Source organism: Vigna unguiculata, chromosome 3 (assembly GCF_004118075.2).
Source record: "Vigna unguiculata cultivar IT97K-499-35 chromosome 3, ASM411807v1, whole genome shotgun sequence".
Classification (NCBI taxonomy): Eukaryota; Viridiplantae; Streptophyta; class Magnoliopsida; order Fabales; family Fabaceae; genus Vigna; species Vigna unguiculata.
This window is the reverse complement of record NC_040281.1, coordinates 64,006,780-64,032,406: the sequence shown is the minus strand read 5'-3', so window position 1 is coordinate 64,032,406 and position 25,627 is coordinate 64,006,780. Positions and strand designations below refer to the sequence as shown.

The window sequence follows — 25,627 nt, the reverse complement described above, 5'->3', positions numbered from 1 at the left end:
CTAGCGCTTCTAATCCTTATTAGTTGAATGGAAGAAAAACATTTTGTGGGCATGCACCGACAATTTAGTACCACTGACTCAACTGAAACAAAAAAAGATTGTGTGGGGTGAATATGTCACATCACATTCAAAGCAGGGTCCCATATACAGGTTGGGGTTTGAAAAACAAAGGATTTTGTGAGTTATGATCACGTGGTGGTGGAACCCTCTGCTTCTTCATTGATCACATCACATTGTAAGCGTGTGTATTGCTATTACTGATTTATGTTTATGTGAAGTTCTGAGAACACCCAAACACCCTCATTCAGTGACCTTAATATGGATGATTACAGGGATTTGAATAGCGTTAAGGAATTCAGAGTATGATCAACTATTTTCTCTCTGGTACGGTGAGGTGAGGTGTCCGTGTCAAACTTTTTTTTTATCAACAATAAAATTATATATAAAATAAAGAGCACTTAGGATGCTTTACACATACAAAGATAAAAGTCAAAATTACAGAAAATTAAAATAGAATGTAACACTTATAATTTACTATAAAAAAAAAGATATCAGTTTATCATAATTATCCTACAACCAAAAAGACTATTTATGGGATTCTAAATATGCATAAGCAACAAGACGAAAAATATTTGATTTACCTAAGGAAATGAAAAAAAAATAATAACAATAATTAAATATGAATTTAATTCTTATAATTTAATGTCTTTCATTTTTAGTTTTTTATAATTTTCTTTCATCCTTTAGTTTAAACGAATGATGGAAAATGAAAAGGTAAAAACATGAAAAATAAAACAATTTGGTGTAGAAAAAAGGAAATAAGATATGTAAAAGGTAATGCATTATTTATTATTGTTATTCTGAAAAAGTATAAATATTGATAAAATAGTAATCATACAGTCAATTATACCAAACACGTAAGATATGTAATGTAGTATAAATATCTATAAATTATTAGCAATATCGACGGTTTTTCTTTCACATTCACATGAAAAATTAAACCTATCTTATAACGTGTTTTTTTTTTTTTTTCTCATTTTCGGGTCTTAATTCGTTGTTTGCGTAAAACAAGTGATTAGTTTTTTCAAAGCAGATGTAAAAATGTATAGACTAAAATTACGAAGCCCAATAAATTATTTAAATCTTAAATATAAGCGATAAACTTAATTTAAAATTAATTTATGGAGACTAAAGATAAATTTGAGTCTAAACATGATGGGTGACTGAAATCAAACCCTGAAATTTTGTAGGAGGAAAATATTGTTAAAAGCACATATGTCCAGTGACGGAGGATGCAAGGGGTAGACGGGTGCCAATTTTTTTTTATTTTTTTTTCATTATTTTACATTTAATTTTTTTTAAATCTTTTAAATTTTTAAATTTTTTATATTTTTTTAAATTAAATAATATTATATTTAAAATTAATAAAAATTAAATTAAGTATTTTTTATTTATTTTATAAAATATACTAATAAATAATAAAATATAAAATTAAATATATAAGAAAACAAAATTATTAAGATATTTTTTATTTTCTCTCTTATTATCTTTTGAGTTTTTCATATGTTGTATTCTTCTTTTATGTTTATTTATTTTCTTTTGTTACTAAAAGAAAGTTAGGTATAAATTCAGTATTTCTCTCCTCATCTTTTTATATTTTCTCTTCCATTGTTAAATAAATAAATAAGGTAACTTTCTCTTGTCTCACTTGATAATGAACTATTTGTTTAACATTTAACATTATTTTTTATCTCATGACCTTTTTGTATATTAATTTTTTATTAATATAAAAGAAAAAACAATGTACTATGTGATTTTTCATAGTCAATTTTTAATTGTAACTTGATTATCATAGTTTTTTTTAATAATTGTCTCAACTTTTAATTAGATTATGATAAATTATTTTTTAGTCTTAAACTTATTTTTTAAAAAGATATATTAATGAAAAACAAAAGAATAAATTTATTTTTTAAAATTGATAGAGAAACTACAGGTGAAGATGAAAACATGACAATATGGTTATTTATCACATAACAATGAAATGAAAACTTGTGAATATTTTTTGAATCAAATGTATGTTAATAAAACAGAAGATGAATATTTTGCAGATAATATGATTATTTACATCGAAAAAAGTTAACTAAAAAATCTAATTATAATTAAATTACCATGAGTTCAAAAATATGAAAAAATGATAGACATTCCTTTAGATTGTGTAATTTCTTTGATAAATATATATGTACTAGACCATGTATTCATTTTTATTGAATTAGTCACAATAATATTAAATATATAAATTTTGAGTATATTATTTTGGCTCCCCAAAAATTTTGGTGAAGATCCGCCATTGCATATGTGACGTAACTAATGTGGAAGCAGCACGACTTCCGAGCTAATAAGGTGTCCATGTATTCATTGTAAGCACGTAACACGTAAGTACTTCACTTCACAAGTTTATGGACTAAAGTAGAATACTCCTAACTTTATGTTTTAATTTAGGTGAATAAAAATCAACTTCAGATTCAAAACAGTTTGATGTAGTGGCAGATCTCGATGAAAATTGTTTGGAAAGCTAAAATAATACGTCCAAAATTTATATATTTTTTTATTGTCACTAATAAAATAAAATTAAATATATAATTTAGTATAACAATAACTAAAAAAGAAATCACACATTTAAAAAATTGTCAAAAGAAAATTCAATAATAATCAAACCACACTTAAAATCCAGTTATAAAAAACACAAAGTACAATACTTTACTATCATAAAATGAAAAATTAATATACAAGAAGCTGATTAAACTAATATTTTACTATCAAGTGAGACAAGAGATAATTACTTTCTTTTTTATTTCTTCAAGAATGGAAGAAAATCGTTGAAAGATGAGAGCAAAAATAATAAATCTTTTTCTCTTAGGAAACAAAAGAAGATAGGTGAGAACAATTTATAAGAAACTCAACATATAATGGAACTACAACTAAAATTTAATTATAAAAAAAACACACAATATAATATTTTTTCTTCTATGTTCATAAAATAAAAAATGAATATAAAACAGACTCATTAAATAAATTATTAAACTAATATTTCACCAATGAGACCAAAAAATTACTTTCTTCTTTTTTTCTCCTTGAGTATGGAAGAGAACAGAGGAGAAATAAGAGCAAAAATGTTAGATCTTTTTCTCTTCAAAACCAAAAGAAAACACCTGAGAATTAGATATGAGAACAATTTGTGAAAAACTCAAAACATATAATGGAACCACAATTAAGATTCGGTTATAAAAAAACACAGTACAATATTTTTTTCTATATTCATGAAATAAACAATTAATATAAAAGATGATCATTAAATAAATTATTAAACTAATATTTCACTATCAATTGAGACCAAAGAATTATCTTCTTCTTTACTTCCATGATAATGGAAGGAAGATGACAGAAGATAAATAAGAGCAAAAATAATAGATCTTTTTCTCTTCAAAAATAAGAAAAAACAAGTGGAAATAGAATACGAAAACTGTTTGAAACTCAAACCATAATAAATAAAAAAATAAAAAAATATCTTAATAAATCTTTATATTCTTTATTTTTTATTATATTTAATTTTATATTTAATTATTTATTAACATTAATTAGAATGTTTATAAAAAAAATAAAATATTTGATTTAGTTATAATATATATTTTTTAATATTTATAATATATAAAAAAATTAAAACTTTGGGGGACATGGCCCTCCCTACACCAACAGTACTCCGCCACTTATTTGATGTGGTGAATGTAATATATGTCAGCTTTAAACTTTCCCGTCCGTTTGAAGTAATAATAATTTATATTATATATATATATAGATATATATATATATATATATATATATATTATAAATTAATTTTATCTTTAATCCATAAAGATATCATTTAAAGTATAAATACAGTATTAGCTTTGAAGGTAGAAACTAAATATATTAGCATTAGCTTTAGAGGTAGAAACTGGAGTATATTTTTTGTTTGTGTATGCGGCAGCGTACCTACTCTTTCAGTTGATCCTAAAAAGACATTATTGTAAATAATATTTATACATAAGCATCTTCAAGAAGGCATCTAACAAATTTTCTCCTACCCTGTAGACCTATAGATTTTACTTTCAAAGATAAAAAAAATTCAATACATAAATGAAAGAAGCAATTTTGAATGAGCTTTTTGTAAGCAACTTTAATCGGGTGTTGGTGTTCGTCCAAGGCTAACAGCAATCAATCATGGTTGTAATCATACTCTACAAAGTCGGTATATAATGCAGTGCCATCATCTGCTTGATGAAGTAGGGAAAAACAGTCATCACAAAAATAACAAGGGTTTTCTGGTGTCCACTTGTCATCCACAGTGATCTTTGTAGCTCTGAATATCTTGCAAACACTACACTTCTGAAAACGCAACTTCAGTTGAAACGTGACTATTGGATAGAGAGCTCGATTATGCACGTCATCGGGATGAATTAACCTCATATCTCGTATCACTAAGGTATGGGTGCAGTTACCCTGCAGGTTTCACGCAGAGAACAATTCACAACATAAAAGAAAAACTACAAAGTATATCTCACATGAAAAAATTACAAATATATATAAAAATAATACTCTCAAACTGGTATGAAACATCCTCTTTGTGGAATTTAATGTTATTTTCTTCTTTTTTATCTTGTATCCCGCTTTAAGGTTAGGTTTAAGGTAAGTGTCTAGCCTCTTCTTGTAACCACACACACACACATCAATAGAAGGTAAAATAGTATAAGTTGAATATCATGTACTTTCTCCATCATATTTATTTAAGTTGTTCTCCTGGTTCTGTCCTTTTGGGCATGATTATGTCCTTGTTCTCCTGGTTTGTTGGCAGTGGCTGAAGGCTAGGGTATATGGATACTTATTTAAAGAACATATTTTACTCAATTAAACCAACAGACTACATCTAGCATCAAGTGCCACAGGTGAAACCATGGTATTTGACATTATAAAACCCCCCTTCATATACCATACCTATTAATCTGAGACAGAAAAAATAATGTACCTGATGACAATAGAGATATCCAGCACCAAGTCGAAAGCTTAAGTCACAAAAACGTAACTTCTGCATCTCAATGGATCTAAAGTGAGGCAACTGTGATGCAGATTGTTCACCCATGATTGCCTTTTGTTTCTTTTGCAGCTCCCCAGTTATAATATATTCCCATTTCTTTTGTGCCTCCTCCTTGGAGTTTTGGAGCCAATCCAAAATAGGTCTTGTGAGATCAATAGCGGATGGATCCCTCAAATCAGGGCAGAATACATCCTACAGAGAAATAGCTTGTCGTCAAATTCAAAGAAAAAATAATTAGCATATTAACATCATAAGAAGATAAGAATAAGTGATCATGCATACTTCTATGAGAAAATATCCAGAAGGATCATGCTGCCCAGCTTTGTGCATCAACTGGTCTGTTGAGCAAAAGATCTTGTCCCTTAGTGCAGTTAACATCTGTCCTCCAAGAACTAATAACTCCTGGATCTACCCAAAAATTAAAGAACAGATATCCTACTGGTTAAACAGCTATTTCAGAATGGTAGCGATTCATGATTCCTTCAACAAATCAGATATAAAATTTCAATTTAGTTCATATCAGCATGGTATTCAATACTGTCAAAACCGTGGTGGGTGCTCATTGTGTATAAGTTCTATATTTGTCTCCTTAGAATTAGCTGTCCATATTTTTTAAAATAACCAGCATGTTGATGCATTTATAGGTCCAATGACCTGATAATTTATACAATAAAGTAGAATATTAGTCCTTCTAAATTTGAGAAATACCTTGGTACCCTTGCGAACATTATGGTACACCTCCACAAACAAAACAACTTCAGGATACTGCACAGGTACGTGTTCCTGAAGGTTGACTGCGTTGACCTGCCAAACATTAATCTAAAATATAATGGGGATTATAAATAAGAAAATATGTGGGGAAATGCATAAAACTCATTCCTGTTTGGACATGTTTACAATATCAACTTTGCACTTGCAGCCATTCAGACAGGGCAAAACCAACTTTAGTCAGTTGCAAGAACGGAACTATAACACCCAACAAAAGGAACTCCTGATACAATTTCTAATTGAATTTCATGTTTTAGTTGAATATAATTTCTCATGAACTCTCGGGTTTTATACGTCTTTACTTCAAGATAAAATAATTAATCCAATTGAGAAAGGAATATATATTAGGCAAGCCAAAAGCTTAGAAGGTACACATATGAGAGGCTATAATAACTAACTGCTTTAACTTATCTGAAAGTTGGATTCATCAGTAAAATGTTTCAAATTGAAGAAACAATCTCAATAGCAACAATAATCATATAAGATTTTGAAGTAACCTTTCTGGTGGAACTCATAGACCTAAGAGTCCTCATCCTTTCTGTCTTAGTTGATTTATGTGCAGCTTCATTGATCTTGAAAGCAGGACTGCACAAAGACAAGATACATGAAATCAGACCTTATATACAAAATAGAATAATCACTAAATATTAGCAATACCAACTTAAATGAATGAAGTTTGACGGCTGCTTTGTCTTCTTCCTGCTTCTGTTTGATTCTCACCACATGCTCCACCTTTTCTATACAGTCAATCTGAAAATTAATTATACATAAGAAGAGATACATAACAACACCCCCACCTTCAACCCAAAAAAAATTGTTAAGGCTTTATGATTGACTTGACAACACATTCGATTCTAAACAACATTTTGGAAGCTAAATGGTCCAGAGATCTAAACACGTATTCATGTCTAGGTCCTGTGTGAAACAGTTTTAAACAATTTGAAAAGTCTAACTAAACTATTCTAACAACATAGTCAAAATTATGACAGCATAAAAATAAATTGAAAATGGTTATGGTGTATGAATCATGAACACACTTAATATGCTTATTCAGTTATCCTAAACTTGGACACTTTATTTTCAACTGACATGTACCACCATCAACTAGGCCAAGCTGCAATGAACGTTGTCACGTGTTTATTACTTGTACCCCTACATTCTTACCATGAATATATTGTAACTAACAGAATATTCTCCAGGCTAGACTTTAGGACAAAATATCTTGCAATCGTTCATGTATTTATAAAGAACTGGATTTGTTAATTTAATGACATAAAGGCCAGAGAACAGTACCAAAAACCTTTCTTCAGTCTTTTTCATGATATCACTTTATCTTTGACATTGTATCAGAGACTATATATATCATTTCTGGGGTTTTGGTGGCTTGTGAAGGGTAATCCCTACCATTTTCTTAGTTTTCACCATGTATTGCCAGTCTAGCAGGTATTATGAAGGGAGTATTGAACAGTACCACATTTTGTTTGTCTCAATTATTTAGGAGCAATTTAAGTTTTTTGACATTTTGGTAGGAGCAAAAGAATAACAATTGAAACTGAATGATATAGTTTTCTTTCTAATCCAAAAGAAACTTAAAAACTTAAATTCATAACTTAGAATGACTAATTCTCAACTTCTAATACATGTAATAAACTTTTATCTCATTTCAGGCATTAAACTGACAAGAGCAATATAAGTATCAAATAGTTATAGGGAAACATAAATGTTTTTAGAGAATTAGCTTACGTCGAGAACAGAATTATTTGTTCCACTTCTCTTTCTTTTTGATTTCTTCTCACCACACCTGCAGCCAAATCCACCAACAATTCTTAACTGACAAGTTCAGACCGCATGTAATGAATAGGTGCACATTCTTAGTCATTGTTAGGTTTCCAGCAGAGCACTTACAGAGATTCAATACAAGTATAAGAAAACTACTTAATTCTCTATCACTTGATAAAAGATCACAAAAACATGAAGTTACAACCATATCTGCAGGAAATTACACACACAGATTAGGCTAAGTTATCAATATTAGATATTGGCATTGAGAGGCCAACTCTAAAACTGCTAAAGCAGGCTAAAGTAAAGCAGGATGGTCAATATTTTAAATATTATGATACAAACTAAATAATTGATATTACACATATAAATACTCAAAAACAAAAATAAAGAAAGGAATCCATGATGAACAATAAACACTCATAATCACAATCAATCTGGGAGCAATAAAGGCATAGCAATGAAAGATGATGGTGAAATTAATGGGAAAAAACACATTACAAATTATATTCAAATTACCAAAATGTGAACTAGGAAGTTTAAATAAGAAAGAAAGAATAGAATAAAACACGGAAAAGAAAATTGCTGTGTAACGGAAGGTGAATGTCTTGTAACAGTAAACTTTTTCGTCTAAGTGTCAGGATTTTATTGAGTCGTACCCATAATGGCCATGTACAAAGTATGCATACATGATGGATATACTTAGATAAACGTCATAATTAGTTTTTCAAGAAAAACTGGGTAAACTGTTTGGGCGTAACATCAATGAGATTAGGTGCAGGATGACATAAGACTGGGCATATGTTGGTGACTAGCTAGATCTTTTCCCCCTCCAGAAAGATGACAATTTTCAATTGACATATAGAAGATTTTCTTCTTTCTCTCAATTTCCCATTCTTGGTTACCCACTAATCAAACTAAGCCATCCTTGCAACAAGAGCAACAGCAACCATAACAACAACAAAAAGAAGAAAAAAAGAATGACCTTGCATTGGGTTGGTCTGGAAGAGGAGGATGATTTTCATCGTTCTCCGAACCCTGTAATATCACTTCCATTACTAATGTCAAGGAGTGAAACCTAAAGAACTCCAGCAATGGAATAAAAAAAAACAGCATAGGCTAGTGCATGTGTATAATACCTTAAATACTTCTTTGAGAGCCATATCCATCAACTGGTCCTCGGTAAATATTTTAAGGTCATCCACCCTGCAAAGACAATCATCATAAATTAATGGTGACCCGAGAAAGACGGTAGTGGTAGAGAGGAACAATCCATACGAGATATCAAGGTGAGAGAAATCTTCAGACAATTCGGCCTCAAGATTCTGCAAGAAAAGGAATAAATTAGAAGGAAAAGATGAAAAGGAGGGAAGAGAAGAGAGATAATGAGCCAACCTGAAGTTCAGAAAGAAGAGAAGTCTGAAAGTGAGGAACCCTAGTGGAGGGGCCGACCATGTTGGGAACGTAAATGGGTCCACCTCTCGGAATTGGAATGGAGAGATCGCATTCTGCTGCCTCTGGAATTGAACAATCCATTCCTCCTTCTCACTGATATAATCAAGTTTCAGAGAACCACTTCTGAAATTTAGGCAGTGACTGTGTATAATATATATTGTATTCTCAATCAACAGGTAGGAAGATATTGCCGGGACAGTCCACACTAATAAATACAAGTATTTTAGCCCCTACACTGTACGGATCAATCATCCATGTAAAAGTTTTATCATAATTAATTACTGTAAAAATGCAAAAAATTATTTACATAATGAATAAAAATAAATATGTCAAATTACCAAGATAAAGTTTAACAACTTTGTTCCATAAAAGAAATTAAATACATTTGAATATAACAATTAGCAACATAAAAAACTAATATAACTAAAATTATGGGATAACAGAATTTCTTTGAAAACAACATTCTTCTTAAGTTCCCATTTTTTCCTATTGTTGTTTCATGATTATCAACCCACTTAAATCTTCCACACAGTTATATTACCTGTTAAAGTAATAAATATTATTTTGTCTAAACTGGTTTCTTAATCAAATTAATAAGAAAAATATTTTTCAAAAAATTACATCAAACATAGAGAATGTTAATAAACATGTAATAAAGGCCTTATTAAATATAGTGTTGAAGAGTAAAACTAGAGTGAAGATAAATAAAAATATAGTATTTCGATTTTAAATATATAATTAAAGCAAAATTAAGAATATATTTACTAAAAAGTCAATTAAAATATTTTATAATTTTAAATTAATGTAAATATGTTTTTATTTTTTACTTTAAATATTTATTCAATTTAAAAATTAATTTCATAAAAATATTGAACAAAAAAAAATGTTATTGCAGTTTTTTTACTCTAGAACTTTTTAAAATAAAGTTCAAGAAAATTTTTCAAGTGAATATTTTGAAGGCTTGTTTACAAAACAAGGGTCAAATTGAATAAAATGAATCATGTATCCTAGATTAATTGACTATATGGCTGGCAAATGTCTTGAATTATTTTCATTGGGAAAAGGGAGAAACTATCTCATCACTCTTAATAGATAAACATAACATCAAAAAATCATTTGTGAATTAAGAAGTGTGCTATGCAGAAAGTGGATTCACATAGTTGATCTTTGTTAATAGATGGAATATTGACACATTAGGACATGATATTTATTAACATTTCACGTGCCAGTGTACTATTATATTATTTTTATATTTAGTAAATATGACATTAAGTGAAACAATCAGATAAAGGTTCAAAGTTACAAGGAGAAGGAGAGGAACTGAGAGGAATGGAGGGAAAATCCCTCCTCATCCCTCTTTTTCTTTTTGTCAGCAAGAGAAAATGATATGATCTATCTTAGAATAGGATTTGGCTTAACCCAACCCAATAAGACCAACCTGCAAAGTGAGAGTTATTCTCCATTTACATACTTTATCTAGACTTTATCTTTAACCAATATGGGACTCAATTTTTTCCAATACACCCTCTCACATCCTATGATATTGGGCTAGGTGAGTAGATAATATAAGAGGTGACCCTTTTTTAAATAGATCTAGTTTAGATTCTCAATTACCATCTTAGAATGTAAATTGAGTCTAACTACAGAACTTAGCTTGTGAGGTGAGAGTCACGCTCCATTTACATACTCATTTCAGGTTCTATCTCTAACAAATGTGGGACTTGATTTTATGTCAGTATGAAAGTAATTTCATCCCAAAACGATAACTATGACCCTATAACTAAATCATAACATAGCCCATAATGGTAGTTCTGACTCTATAAATTTCAGATAACAAAACATCTTCCTTCCATTATCATGCTTAAATTTCAGATTATAACACAATGTTGATAAAAAAAAATGTTCACCTTCTTTTCATCATGTGTTCAACGCATGAGAAGTATCAAAGTATCAAAAAAATTTAAGAGTCCACGGAGATTTTTATCCTGGCATGGTTTGAAATAACATGAGAAGAGAAACAGTAATATTTCAGCAAAATCAACAAATTATTATTAGTCAATAGCATTTCAATTTGAAGTTTAATCTGTTAAGATTGATCATGAAAAGATCATGTCTCAAAAAGTTAAAAAAAAAAAAAAAAAAAAAAAAAAAACTAATGATGCATACATCTTAACAGTAAAATACATCCAAAACACAAACAAGTCAACTAAGCCAGAAGTGGTTTCTAATCAGTTCAGAACTACACAACAAAAACAATACTATTTAAAAATATAGTGTTTGTAACAAAACTCATGATAAATATTTATTCAAATACTATTATGGTTAAACAAAAGGGAGCAACTGTGCTAATGAAGCTTTAAAAAACCTGATGTAAACTTGTTTTGATTTGCAATTAATTGTTCAAAAACGAAGTCAGCTTTTCCACGGTAATTTCTTCGATTTCCCCAGTAACCTTTTTAACTATTCCTGTATCAAAAGAAAATGTTCTAAAACAGGCAAAAGCTTGAGAATTATATGAACTCAAGAATACAAGTTAAATACAACGAAATCCATGTCCTTCAAATATCAATTACAGAACTGTTCATCATAAGCCCGACAGAAACAAAAACCCAAACCCATCAAGTCAATATATGACCTGACTTCTGTGTGCACAACTTTATATCATTTGATAAGCAACCCCATTCGTATTAACCTTGTTGGCATTCAAAAACCCAAAAGTCTAAATCACTTGTTGAATGTAAATATAAAATGATGAAGTGCTCCACTAAAAGAATTCTTTTGAAATTCAAACTCAATCTAAAACATTTGACGCATATCCTGAACTACATCCAAGAGTTATTGAAAGTTATCCAAGTTACAGATTGAAAATTGAAAAACCTATATAGACCAAAAATATTTAAATTTAGTTGTTGGCCCATTAGTCAAGTGTAACACTTAATCCCTAGATTACTATTGTGGTAGTAAACAAGCAATAAAATCTAGATGTGAATCCCCATGGAATACACAGGTTACACATGAAACTCGTCAGTTAACTTTACTGTGTGACTGACAGGATGCCCCTTATGCTAATTACTGAGTATATAAGACAGGTATGTGAATAAAACATAATTCCTACAGATTGCACATCCCACACCTAAATATTTATCTTGCAAAATTATGCTTTAAATTGAAGTTCTGTTCACTCAAACAAAGGACAAACTTCAGCAGTACCGTGCTTAGGCCTTCCCAAGCTATTACTTTTCCATGGATATTGTCAGGTATGGTGTATAACCATATTTCTACTTTCATATTTTCACATTATAAAAATAAAGTATTGAAGAATAAAAGAGAAGAAAAGTATAGGAGGATAAAAATATATCAAACAAAAAATTAGTTTCCAAGAGCTTTCTAATTATCTTTACATTATATAACAGTCATCAGTTTGTTGAAGAACTGCTCTTAGCCAGTACAGCTCCACGAGGAGAGCTTTCTTCAAAATAATTTACACTTTTCCTGAGTAATGTTTAGTCTCACTCTTGAGATGTATATGTCTCGATATGTGTGTTGAAAGCTACTATTGACTATAGATAAATTCAATTTATAATATATAAGTACAGATTGCACCTTACAAGTTGGTTCTGTAAGGTTGAATTAGATCTAAAATTCACCTCTCAACATGCTATAAAGGACCTTGGTTAAGCCTATCCTAGTAAAGTTTGTCATTTGTAACATTAATGGGTGGTTCAATAACGTCTCAATAGCAAGTGAAACCATAAACCAAATAAAGAACAAACTTCACTAAAATAGGCTCAAGTCATAACTCCGATACTATATTAAGAAGTGGACTTTAAACCTAACTCATCCTAACAAGCTGATTTTGTAGAGTTGAGTTAGACTTAAAATTCACTCCTTATCATTGCTTTTAAAAGGAAAAAATAAAACCTACGTAAATTTCCAAATTAAATATAACCACTCTAACTTTGCAAATGTAGAAAACTAAATTGATTTTTTAACATTTAGAAATATAGAATAAAAACAAACCAGTACAATCTTATTAACGACAAAGAAATTACCTTTTACAAGATATGGAACTTTCAAATTCCCGGCACTCGGTATATCAGAGGTTTTTCGTTATACCGATTAATATAAACACTAACACTCAACACACTAAGGCTGATGCTTTTTGCAGCAATATAAATCATACTTTTCTGTCCCAAGTCTTAATTTTGCGAATCTCATATGTCACCGTCTTATCATTTGTCGGTCTCTATGTGTATCTTCCTTTTTTGTGTTAAATTTTTATACAGCGAGGATTTGAGGCATGATTAAGTCAAGACAAATCCAACAGGAAGCAACAGTGTTTCAAATATCAGAAGTATACAAAGAATGATGATCAACAGAAAAGAATATTGATCAGAAACGATTACAATAGCAAGCATATTACAGAATGAACTTCAAGAAGACATCCAAATAAAGGTTTGACAGAGCGAAGTAAATTACCTCGAGACCGTCATTAGCCGAGACACGAATCAAGTCTTCTTCGTTGGTTTCCCCTCGCAGTCCCAAGCGTGAGTGAGAGCTACACAACGGAACGAAAAAATGATTTCTTTTTCTGGAGAAATTGGAAGCTTCTTTGCGACATTGGTTATTCTTATTCTTTATTTCAGATTTAAATATACAGTCCTGAAAATATCACTTTATTTCGACAAATAGTTGTGTGGGGTAAAATTAACCCTAGATTATAGACAAAAGGAAAACTAACAAAATTAAACGATAAATCCAAATTCAAACAAATTAACCGAGACAAAATAAAAATTAGATAGATGGAAGAATGTAATACAGCAACACATCTACAGAACGATAGACTAGGGCACTAGGGCAATCCAATGTTGAGATTCGAATATGCAATGGGGCAAGCCATAACCGAGAGTAGGTGGGAGAGATGGAGGGGAATAAACAATCAAAGTGGTGGAGCGAGAGAGATGAGCGATAGACTTCGCGAAGCTAAGCCCGATGGCGGTGAGAAGTTGGAACCGACAGACGACGATTGCTGAGAAGAGGGAAGTCAGAGGAGACGACGAAGAGAGACGTACGTAGCGGCGGTGGTGAGAAGGAAGAACTCAGCCACAACCCGTGTCTGACCCGTTGAAGTCGGGCCGGGCCAGCCCGTTAACACAGCACTCAGGAAATATAGCCCGTCCCGTCCCTGGACTGGCCCAGTCCACCATTATTTATTTTTTTGTTAAATATTGCTTTTGGAATTTTTCTTTTTCCTATTTTGCTTTACAGGATCAAATCGTGACAGTAAATGAGAATGAGACAATTTTTTTTTGTATGGATCCTTCCAGTTGCATGAATTGAATCAAATCGTTATCTTTCTGGCTTCAAGATTGTTGACTGTTAAATCACTATTTTTTTTGTTTCCGTTTTGAAATGCTGTCAAATTTTTATTCATAAACTCGTCTGAAATATATTGAACCTATACACGTCCGAAATCATCGATACATTATTAGAACATAACAAGCGCTAATAATGCATGATTTGAGATTTTTACGAAGATACTCTTTTTTATAACCCGAAAAGTTACAAAAAGTAATAATGTTCATATCAAGTAATAATCACAGTGGGGTAAATCAAAGCCGAAGAGAAACAAATGTTATGCAATTCCTAAAGTAACCTAAAAACCAAGTTGAATTTGGAGAACTACCTAGAAATAGTATTGTAATATTTAATGTTGAAAGAACATTAGAGTTAAAAGATGGATGGAGATAATATAATATAATACAAAAGAGAAAGGGGTGAGAGGTTAGTCTAAGAGGACTTGTGCCTTCGATGGTTTGATCCCTTCATAAGGCAATGCCGCAGGCGTCTGCTTAGAGCTTCCAGCTTCTCAAACCTCTCGCTCTTCGGCTTCTTCACAACGCTTTCATCTTTCTTTTTCTTACTCTTATTCTTCTTCTGCTTCTTCTCATCTTCTTTTGGGTACGACGGTTTCTCTCTAGTGCCACGCATGGGTGTTGCAAACACCTTCACATTATTCTGACATTGTTTATTTATAAATGAAGCATGTCAGAACTGGTTCTGATTGACATAATCGATGCTACACTACTGAATCACTTCCAATATCATTTTCAATGTATTATTATGTCATACCTGAGAGAGGGTATCATCAGCCCTTAAATCTGCACAACATTCTTCATCACTGCCTCCTAACGAAGAACATCTGCCCCAACTTTCTCTATTTGAGCTAGTATATGAACAGCAATCTTCACCCTCGCCGTTCAGCTTATCCTATCAAATTCAACCATGCCACACTTAAAATAAAGACTGCTAAAATTATAAAATGCCACACTTCAACACAACACTCTATCTCGTGATAAGATCACCTGCACATCCGTGGGTTCATCACGGCCAGTTTCACCATTGCCAACACTATCTTCTCTGAAAAAGGATTCCTGCATTATAAATTTACAAGTGATGAATGAACTAAACATTAAAATGTTGTTTAAATAAAAAGTAATGAACAGGCCCTACTACATCAGTCAGTGGTGTGACGTCCGAAAGAAGTTCTGTAACTGATTTTGTGGTGGAAATTGCTGGAAGCACAGAAGATGAACTTGCAGCATTGGTTGATGCAGACCGCAGACTAGAGAGAATCTCATACAATAAGCTCTAGAATGAAAACAAGAGCAAATTAGTTCCTGTTCTTCAAAAAAAATGCTCACATAACATAAGCTCAATCATATGACCATATCAATACATAACCACATATAGAAATATGTGGGCTTCATTAATTGTCCTTCATGAATTGTTCTAAAATTATATTCATCTTGATAGCACATTGAACTATCTTCATCTAATAGAAAAAGACAAAAATAAGACAGTCAATCTCAATAACAGTGCCTCAAACTTTTGTATCTTCTGCGGTGAGAAAAAACTTCTTCATCTAGTAAGAGCATGTGCACTAATGCTACTGTGGCGATTGGAATACTTAATACGTCTTATGCCATGAGTGCATGTGCAGAGAATCTTTTTTATTAGTTTTCTAACTTAACACGTCTAAATCTTCATTGCCATCATAATAAAGTGGTTTTACTTCCAAACAAACATTCAGTTCACTTTTCTTAATGTTAAGATTTATTTCCATTTTGAAACTTGTTAAGCTCCAGCAAAAAGTAATTTATTAATCAGTCATCTTAACAAAAAAGTTGATGAAAGTATGAAAGTAATGACTAATCGTTTAAAAAAATTATTTTGAGTACTTTTGACCTCTTGTTCCTACTTCCTTCCCCACTTGACTTATCTAACATACCATGATTGAGATGCACTTTGTGCATTAAAATTAATCAAATTTTCCATAAAGCTTCTCAACATCTTGTACATTTAACCTTATTTTCTAATGTTGACTAATACCCAATTTTCTTTTCATTCTTGCACACGTTTCCATTATCGAGCAAGTTCTCATTGAACATGCATTCAATATTCTATACATGCTAAAAATATAGGTTTGAGGTTGGGTAAGATGAATCTGGTATCATGTTTATGCTCTCAAAATGGTTCCAGAAACTGTCATTTTTATCCCCTCAAATCTTCATTAGATGGACATCCTAAAAATTTGCATCTGACAGCCTAATAATATCAAATGTTCTTACAAATTTAAGTGCACTTCCAAACATCAGCTATATTGAATCCCACCTGGTTGATACATCCAATCTTAAATTAACAATAATGTCAATAATAGAATCTTGAAAACAATATTTGAAAGAACCATCCTCCCATTTGATTCTTAAATTTTATAAAGTGCACCATTCCACACTTTCGAACCCTCTTGAACAATCAAGTATATGAACACAACAACAAATACGAAAAGGTCACCATTACACAACAAATTATTTTGCAAACGAAGGTGAAATTTAAGAATATCTTCATATGCCATTAGCATAGGCTTTATCCAAAAATGATGAAATAATTTTTTATCATTATCCAATATTTGAAGCAATCAAATAAGGGAACTTCTATCTAACTAAGATCTAATGTGGGGACACTTTTTCCAACAAAATTAATACAGTGAAGGACAACTTAAGCAAGCTTTGCCTAAAATTCCTAATGGTGTGTTTGACTTCTGATAATTGACTATTTATCTTTGTCAAACAGTCTCCACACAATAAATAATAATCAGATTCAGAATGTGCGCACATCTAAAGTGCAAAGGATGCAAATGTGGCAAAACTAGATTTAAGGATCAGACATGCAAGCTGGTTTAGGGACTGGAAATTTAGACAAATATAAGGATTAGAAAATTGCAGCAACAAGTTTCAGATAGATCCATTAGGTCAATGATATAAAGAAAAAAGATAACTTAAGGGGATTGAGGAAGAAGAGGCGAGTAAATAAGGGAAAAAAGTTCAAAGCATCAAAGCTCAAAAAGGAAAATAAGATGAATAAAAAGGCTTAATTAAATTTTAAGTATCTTATAATTTTGGGGATTTTCAATTGAGTCCCTATTAAAAATTTTCACCATATTGAGTACTCGATCTTTATTTTAGTTTTTTATTTGAGTATCCACCGTTTGATTTTGCTGTCAATTTGGTAACATAGTTGTTACCTTGCATCAACATAACTTAAGTGTCTCCACATGAAAAATAAAAAAACAATTTAATTAAGTTTTAAGTCCCTCATAGGTTGAGTATAAGGATTAGAAAATTGCAGCAATAAATTTCAGATAGATCCATTAGGTCAATGATGTAAAGAAGTAAGATAAGTTAAGGGGCTTGAGGAAGAACAGGCAAGTAAATAAGAGAAGTTCAAAGCCTCAAAGCTTAAAAGGAAAATGAGATAAAATAAAATTGAGGAATTTAACCAAATTACTTTTGAAATTAATGGAAAATAAAGTCTTGACTTTTCACTCCCTATTTCTATTTCACTTACCCATTTCTTGGCTGTCTTTTCACTAGTTCAGCCAAACTATTGTTCTTTTTATCTTACTTACTTTACCACTTTGGTCTTTTGGCCTTATTTATTCCTCTCTTCTGCTTCTTAAAACCCTTCAACTCATCTGTTGATTTTCCAAAAACTTACACAGTTTTAAACTTTTTACATGGAGGCACATGTGGACATTTCTGAGAACAGACTGGTAGGGTTGGTTGTCATTCGGAGACAATCCATATCTGATGGTTGCTGGACAAAATTGGACGGTTGACAATGCCGAACAACGACAACGAACAAAAACAAGGTAAGGATTGGCAGAGCAGGTCCCACTCTGATACCAATTTGAGAAATTAAAGAAAAGGAGAAAGTGTATTTTGAGAGCTTGAAAAGTTCTCCCTTAGGTAGTCATATGTATTTAGAGTTAATATGTGATACAACGTTGATAGATGAAAGAGTAAAAAACAAGTAATTTAGGTACAACCCAAGCAGCTTTTGAAAAAAGCTTACTTATCCTACTTTGAACCTATCATAACAGATAGAAATAGAGAGAACACCATTAAGAACATTTTTTAAATATACGTTTGGGTTTAACACATTTCCCGTTCTTAATGGTGTCTCCCACCGAAGAACCCACAAAAGAAAGCAGAAAAGCCCAAACAGTGAAAAAAGAAAAAAACAGGTTTGAACCTTTCAAACTGTGATGGAGTTCATACCATTGCCAGGTATTGTCAGAGTGACCATAAGGAGCGACTGTCTGCCATTTGGGGCTTGGGAAACAAAGTCTCCCACAAATGAGGAATGACACAAAATGGTGATTACGGGGCTCAGGTTTACTCATGTAGTCCCTTAGTATTTAGTAAGTTAGTACAAAAACTAAAATATAAATATTAATAATAGAGCAAGTGTCGTCATGCATACAAAATGTGAATCTGACTCCTCACTTATTAACATTAAATTTGATTGATTTTGTTACACAAGACCCAATCTAACAGAAAATTTCTACATAATTTAGAACAAGTGTCGTTTTGGGTCATCATGCATACAAAAATGTGAATCTGACTTTTGACTAATTAACATCGAATTTTGATTGGTTCAGTTCCACAGAGCCCGATCTAACACAAAACTCTAAACAATTTAACTGGTTTGGTTTGGATTCTTGGGTCCATCAAGTTGGCCCGACTCAATCAATGCTAACAATGACCCACCACATATCTTAAACATGTTTTAGAGGTTTCAGGCAAGCTATAGCCTAGCAATTTGAGTAAGGTTGGCACTAAGGTCAAGAAAATGTACTACCTAATCTATTAGGGACGGAAATGAGAATGTTAAGGGTTGTAGTTTGCATCTTTTTATGTATCATTTCATTAGTCCACAAGCTGCACTCTAGCCATAATGTGCAAAATCAGCTACATTTCATTAGTCAATTTTAGTTGGTTTTGTATTTTGATAACATTCTACAATTGAAGTGAAGAAAACAAAAAATGGCCAGTAGGCAGCAGTGTTCGTAGGGAATAAATATATTGAGGACAGAATTTAACTGAGCACGAAATCAAGACATGAAATTCTAAATGCTAATTACCTCCTCCACACCAGAACCAAGTTTCAAATTCCCCAAATCATAATATTTCTCAAGCTTATTATGAGCTCTAGGAACATTAGGAGGGCGAAGGACATTGTAGAAGAAAATGGAAACTGAATCATAAAAGAATTGTGGCCGAGAGGAGTTGTGATCACCATCAAATTTTATGACATTTTTATCACCCTACAGAATCAGAAAAAAAGTTAGATGTTTTGTCGGCAAATTAAGAGAAAGTATAAATTGCTTTCAGAATATTTTGTTCTGAAAGATTTGGAATAAATCAATACCGCATAGGATTCAGAGATGAGATCAGAATGGTGGGGCTGAATGAATTTGTCATCACTTGCATGTCCAAATAAAACAGGAATGAATGTCTTTGGTGCAACCTGTGGATTTAAAACACATTAATTCAGACATGGAAAGGAAATAACTCTACTTAAAAATTTGTTTAGGCAGAAAATAAAAACTGTAATGCCCAGATTCCATAGTAAAAATTAGAAAACATTCTAACATGACTAGTGTTCAAAATGTAGGATAATGGGACACCACACACACATATACAAGCCTTGCAAGAAGAGTCATTAAATATTTTTTATATTACATTTTAGGCTATATTTGTTTCTAAAAGTTAGATAAAAAATTGCAAAATTTTATTATACTACTAGTGACCTTGCAAGTGTCCATGCATACTAAAGTGTTTACTCAAGTAGTAACTGAGTTGATAAAAAAAAAAAAAGTTTTTTAATTGAAGCTACTGAAGACTAGATTGCCTAACACATGTCATAAGGATATAAGGGAGGTGTCGATGTGGGAGATGTGTAAAATACCAAACACCTCAAACGAGGAGTGTCAATGCATCCTTGTCATGGTTAATGGAGTTTACTAATTACATTAATAATTTTAATAATTAAAAAATGTAGAACGCCCGAAATATGCCTTGCCATTCTTCTGAAAAATAAAACAGAACTGCACAACTAATACATACCAGCAAACAATTCAGGTTCATGATATCAAACTTTGCCTTCTTCTCAATAACCCGCCGCATGTACTGTACAGCCATTTTAACCTAATTGAGGCAAATCCAGCAGAATATCAGACCAAATAAACATAGTTGACAGCTATAGGCTTTATATCCATGTTGTTTGAATGTTTTGGAGACAAAAGCAACCACCAAGAAAGTAAATCGAGCAATATCCCCTTAAAAAAAGTTGCACGTAGAGCAACCATTCCAGTCATGCATGTAGTGATATGAGTCTTTAGGGCATGATATCAACGGTCTTTAAAATTATTTGTAGCATAGTAAAATGGGGTAATATGTTAGTGGAGGAACCATAGTTTAACTAGAATTGACTATGAATAACTTTGATACCATATTAAGAAAGTGGAATTTAACTCCAACTCAACCTAAAAGCTGGCTTGGTAAGGTCATATTGGCTTCCACCTATATTATAATTTGACCATATTAATAGTTTTTTATATCCACCCATTTTACTAAATCTACTACAAATAGTTTTAAAGACCTCTGGCAGATATCATGCCCTAAAGATTCATATAGTGATGCATGACTTTTGGGATGGGACCAGATAGAGTCCCTTTTTTCTCTTTTGATTGAGCATTTACTACAAAGGAAGATGGTACAGAGAGAGAGAGAGAGAGAGAGAGAGATTACAGTGAATTTAGGAAGCCGAATTTTATAAACATCCACAAGCTCCATCATAAGATTATATAAATTTGAAAAGGCGCTATCCAACACCATTCCAGCAATAGAAGGATCTTCAGCTCCATAAAGAAGACTGCATCATACCAAAGCAAAAGTGAACAGTCAATGAAACTAGATATATGTGCATAATGGTAGCTCATAACGACATTAATACAGGTAAGGTTGGGAATGTGATATACTACAAAACCTACTAACTTAGACATCAAAATTATGAAAAATGTGCATTCCAAAAGGGGGGTCAGTTATTTTCCTCTTTTTTGTCCCAATTTCTCAAAGGGTGGCGGGTCTTGCAAACAAGTATACTACAAACACTGACTAAGAATTAATGAATAAAAACTTGTATTGGTAATCACGGTGAAGGTATTGATAATATTCCCAAAAAAATTTCACTTTTTATTTCTTCACGAGTGTCCTAAAGACATTTGTTAGCATTCTCCTTACTTGGATAATTAAAAGAATGACTTCCCATAGGAAGGCCTAAACAGTTTTGATCTCACGCAGACAGATATACAAGGAAGATGTATAACTTAGGTCATCAAACTATACTAGAACAAACATTAAAATCATCCACCTAGGACCTTTTTTAGTACGGGGTACACATAGAAACTATAAAGTATAAAAGGTGCAGAAATACTTGTAAAAATCAACATCAAGCAAGTTAGTTGGGAGATTTAATACCTAGTAACTGCACCCATTGACCGTCCCCAAAGTCCTATATGAGATATTTGTTTGTTGCTTCTCAAATATGACACCACCATCTTGAGATCATCTTTCTACCACACAAAGGAATGGACACATATTAGTACTTTCATAAAAGATGGGATAGGCAAAAACTTAAGTTAATAGCCAGAAATTAATAAAGGAATTAAAACATGCATATAGAGATAACTTACTTCGTGCCAGCCTAGACTGACATATTCTCCATCTGATAAACCTGAACCCGAGAAGTCAAGGGTAAAAACAGTAATATTTGAAGGAAGGAGAATTACAGCAGCTTCATTGGCGTCTGCCCTACATCCACTGCATAATTGTACATGTGCACACATATATCACAAGGGAGAATAATAGAATAGCTAAAAAAAATTAAATTTAAAATTTTTTCAAAGCGTCAAGACAAGAGCCCTTTAAATAACAGACACCTGTTTCCATGGCAATATATAACACAAGGAAGAGAAGTATCTTCTGGGAAAGGAGATGGAAGATAGTGGCTACACTTCAAGGTATAGCCTCTGGCATTCTTAAGCTGCAGAATTGGAAAACAGATAATCTAACAGTAAGCAAATAATTGAAATCATGATTTAACTAAATACATATGATGATAATAACAAAAAACCATCAAATAAATGATGTCCATACTTGCCTCCAAATCCTGCCTTTGGTATGTTCGACTTGCAAGGGTGAATTCTTTTTCCCACAGGTACTGGTCAGGATTATACTCCGCCCTGACAAAGTAGATACAGTTGTAACTAAATTTGCTGGAAAAAATAATCACAAGTTGAGAAATGGACATGGATGCAGGGGCACTATTATAGTTATTTACTGGAGTAAAGAAAAAGTTGATAAGATCTACAACGAAGCCTGTCTAACATAGTTGTTTGAAGATGATTGAGTGTGTGCTTGGTTTACAGGTTTGAAAACATTCAAAACATCTCAAGAGAAAAGTATGATTCAAACTTGATTGGGTTGAACAGACATTCAAATACTTACAACTTTAACCTATAAACAAAAATACCCTAAATGAAATTTAAAATCAAATTAAAAAAAACTACTTATTCGAACATAGCTTATCAAGGAAAGAACCAACCTATTAAAAAGCTAAAGACGATTTTGATGCATATAAGTACTTTCCCCCTAAATTCTCAACAACTAAGATGACATGGCCATGAAAATTTAATACGATTCTATATTAGTAAAAAGAGGTATGGAAATCAAAGGCAAGAGATAAACATGAAAACAAAAACAAAAAAGTACAGGACACACGTAATTACTAGGGTGGGGAACAAAATAGGAATCCTCTTGTGAAAAGAAAGAGCCCTAATGAATATGGCACAGTTAACATTCTCTTTCATGTAGGCATCATAACAGTACCTGCTTATTTGAATAGTGCCATGCCACCAACCAGAGAGGCAAAAATTAATACCTGGGAGGCCGAATAACGAAATTGATGAATTGTTCAATCATCTTGTTCCTACATGTAGCTCACTGCAACTCCACCTCATCACCTTACAAGTTGACCTCGCTAAGAAGCTCAAAGGCAATTGGCCACACCATCTTCGCAACTCAAAGATCTCAAATCTCACAAATAATTTTTACTCATCAATGTCAATGCCAGACATACAAGCTAAACTGCCAGTGCCCAATTCCTGAGAGAAACGACGCCAGCTTAGAGTGGTATTTGAATTTAAATAACAAAAGAAAAGAAGAAGCAAGAAACCCAGTGGCAGCAGTGGTAAAAAAAATTCAAAAATTTACACAGAAGCAGGTCCCAACTAATCATATGAATTGAAGAGAGAGAGTGGAAGAGAGAAAAGAATCTTCAGGCTCAAAAGGCTCTTCCAGATCCAAATGCCCTGAAAAGGAATGCATATCCTAAAACCAGAAAAAGTTACGGTAACCAAAAATTTTCATTCACACACCCCTCCTCAGAAAGAAAAAGAAAAGAAAAGAAAAGTTTAGATTAAACTCCTTGGAGTTGTACCATGATTGCAGGAAAATAAACTTTATTTATCCAATGTCAAAAAAAATTCAAACTTGGATGACTGGGTACACGTCAACTCAACAGAAGGGTCCCAAATGCAAAACAAGAAAGAAAAGTGTTTAAAATGGTAAAAGTTCGTAAAGCAGAAATGTGGGGTAATATAACAGGCACGAATTCCAAGTCAGACGAGATCCCACATCCAAAATACCACATTGAAGCCCATGGATGCAGTTCCCCTCTTACTTTCTCAACAAAAGAAACGGAGAAGCTGCAAAGAATGGGGGAAAAGCAAACAACTTTACCCGAATAAAAAAGTGGGAAGGTGTTAGGACTTACCACCCAAAAGCAAATGCTTGTCTGAAGAAGTAAAAGAAAGAGATGAAATAATGAAAAAGGTGGATTGAAAAAGAAGTTGGTTCTTGTTTTTGTTGTTGTTGTTGGTTTTGGTGCTGTGGTTTGTGAGAAGGAGAATTGAATTTGAATGAAAGAAGATGAGAAATGAATGTAATGTAAGAAAGAAAAGAAGAGCGGTAATAGCCAGCTGTCTTTCTTTCTGTTGAGTAGTGGTTTTTGTTTATCTAAACGTACCTCTTTATTTTCTTAATTAATTACGTAAATGTTGTAACATTGTCCTTTTTCTTCTTTTTATTTTTTTATCTCTTACCCCTTCATGTTCTTATAAAGCTCTACGTGGCCAAGAAATTATAAATATTTTTATATGAAGTAATGTTTGTGTAGTTTATCTAATCATGTAGTTTTTTGTTTCACGTATTTAACGCTTACTTCTTTCTCTTACACATCTAATGAATTAGTTCAAAATTAATATTTTTAAAATATAAAGTATGATAAATAATTTTACAAAAACATATAATGTTATTAAATTTTCAAGATTTTGCTTATGTACACGTCAACTAACTATGCTAAAATATTTAATGTTTTATCCATAAATAATAAAAGAAACTTATTTTCAAAAAAATTAAAATATCATTATGAGACTTTTAGATTTAACGTTATATAAAGTAGAATAGTCTATATAATACAGTTTATTAAATATAAGTATTAATCTATAAAATCATTAATGTAAATATTAAATGATGCCTTCATGAAATTCATTAATATAAGTATTAAACGATAAAATCATTAATATACATGGTATTTCTTAAATGTTTTCAATTAATAATAATATAAAGATTTACTGACAACATTAATTGTGATGCATAACTAGCTTTAAAAATACCGCTAAAACATTTAGTTAATGCGACTTATTTATTAAATATATTAATTAAATGTATTAATACATGTATAAAAATATTGAAATGTTATTCCTAAAAATATTCAATATAATACAATTCATTAAACATAAGTAGTATACTGTAAAACTATAAGTAAAAGTATTAAATGATGTTTCGTGAAATCCATAAAATATAAGCATTAAACTATAAAATCATTAAATACATGGTATTTATTAAATATTTCCAATTATGGTACATAAATAGTTTCAAAAATACTGCTAATAATTTATTTAATGCGATTTATTTATTACTTATATTAATTAAGTGTATTAATATATATTTACAAACAAGAGTTCCTAAA

The 25,627-nt window shown here is 31.6% G+C and overlaps 2 protein-coding genes across 20 annotated transcripts; both read right to left on the bottom strand.

The window, feature by feature from the left end:
* Window positions 1–4,035: 4,035 nt before the first annotated feature.
* LOC114179754 (snRNA-activating protein complex subunit) lies at window positions 4,036–14,327 on the bottom strand. Of its 12 annotated transcripts, none has more exons than XM_028066188.1 (15): window positions 13,950–14,327; window positions 13,610–13,688; window positions 11,496–11,596; window positions 11,038–11,115; window positions 9,071–9,365; window positions 8,954–9,000; window positions 8,815–8,881; window positions 8,661–8,713; window positions 7,640–7,697; window positions 6,558–6,646; window positions 6,394–6,481; window positions 5,837–5,947; window positions 5,411–5,536; window positions 5,060–5,320; window positions 4,036–4,536 (listed from the first exon to the last, which is right to left on the bottom strand). In XM_028066188.1, exons 5-15 carry the CDS (start codon window positions 9,209–9,211, stop codon window positions 4,252–4,254), a joined length of 1,326 nt encoding a protein of 441 aa, XP_027921989.1. In that variant the 5' UTR covers window positions 9,212–9,365; window positions 11,038–11,115; window positions 11,496–11,596; window positions 13,610–13,688; window positions 13,950–14,327; the 3' UTR covers window positions 4,036–4,251. The 12 variants fall into 12 exon arrangements, with proteins under 12 accessions (XP_027921989.1, XP_027921991.1, XP_027921990.1 ...); XM_028066190.1 differs by having other exon boundaries at window positions 9,071–9,271; XM_028066189.1 differs by having other exon boundaries at window positions 9,071–9,253.
* A 329-nt stretch (window positions 14,328–14,656) lies between these two features.
* LOC114179752 lies at window positions 14,657–24,559 on the bottom strand. Of its 8 annotated transcripts, none has more exons than XM_028066180.1 (15): window positions 24,371–24,542; window positions 23,809–23,925; window positions 23,477–23,699; window positions 22,697–22,778; window positions 22,476–22,579; window positions 22,230–22,356; window positions 22,015–22,109; window positions 21,286–21,409; window positions 20,602–20,682; window positions 19,904–20,002; window positions 19,617–19,799; window positions 15,644–15,781; window positions 15,496–15,564; window positions 15,263–15,400; window positions 14,657–15,148 (listed from the first exon to the last, which is right to left on the bottom strand). In XM_028066180.1, exons 3-15 carry the CDS (start codon window positions 23,515–23,517, stop codon window positions 14,921–14,923), a joined length of 1,509 nt encoding a protein of 502 aa, XP_027921981.1. In that variant the 5' UTR covers window positions 23,518–23,699; window positions 23,809–23,925; window positions 24,371–24,542; the 3' UTR covers window positions 14,657–14,920. The 8 variants fall into 8 exon arrangements, with proteins under 8 accessions (XP_027921981.1, XP_027921985.1, XP_027921982.1 ...); XM_028066184.1 differs by having other exon boundaries at window positions 23,827–23,925; XM_028066181.1 differs by having other exon boundaries at window positions 23,809–23,906.
* Window positions 24,560–25,627: the final 1,068 nt, after the last annotated feature.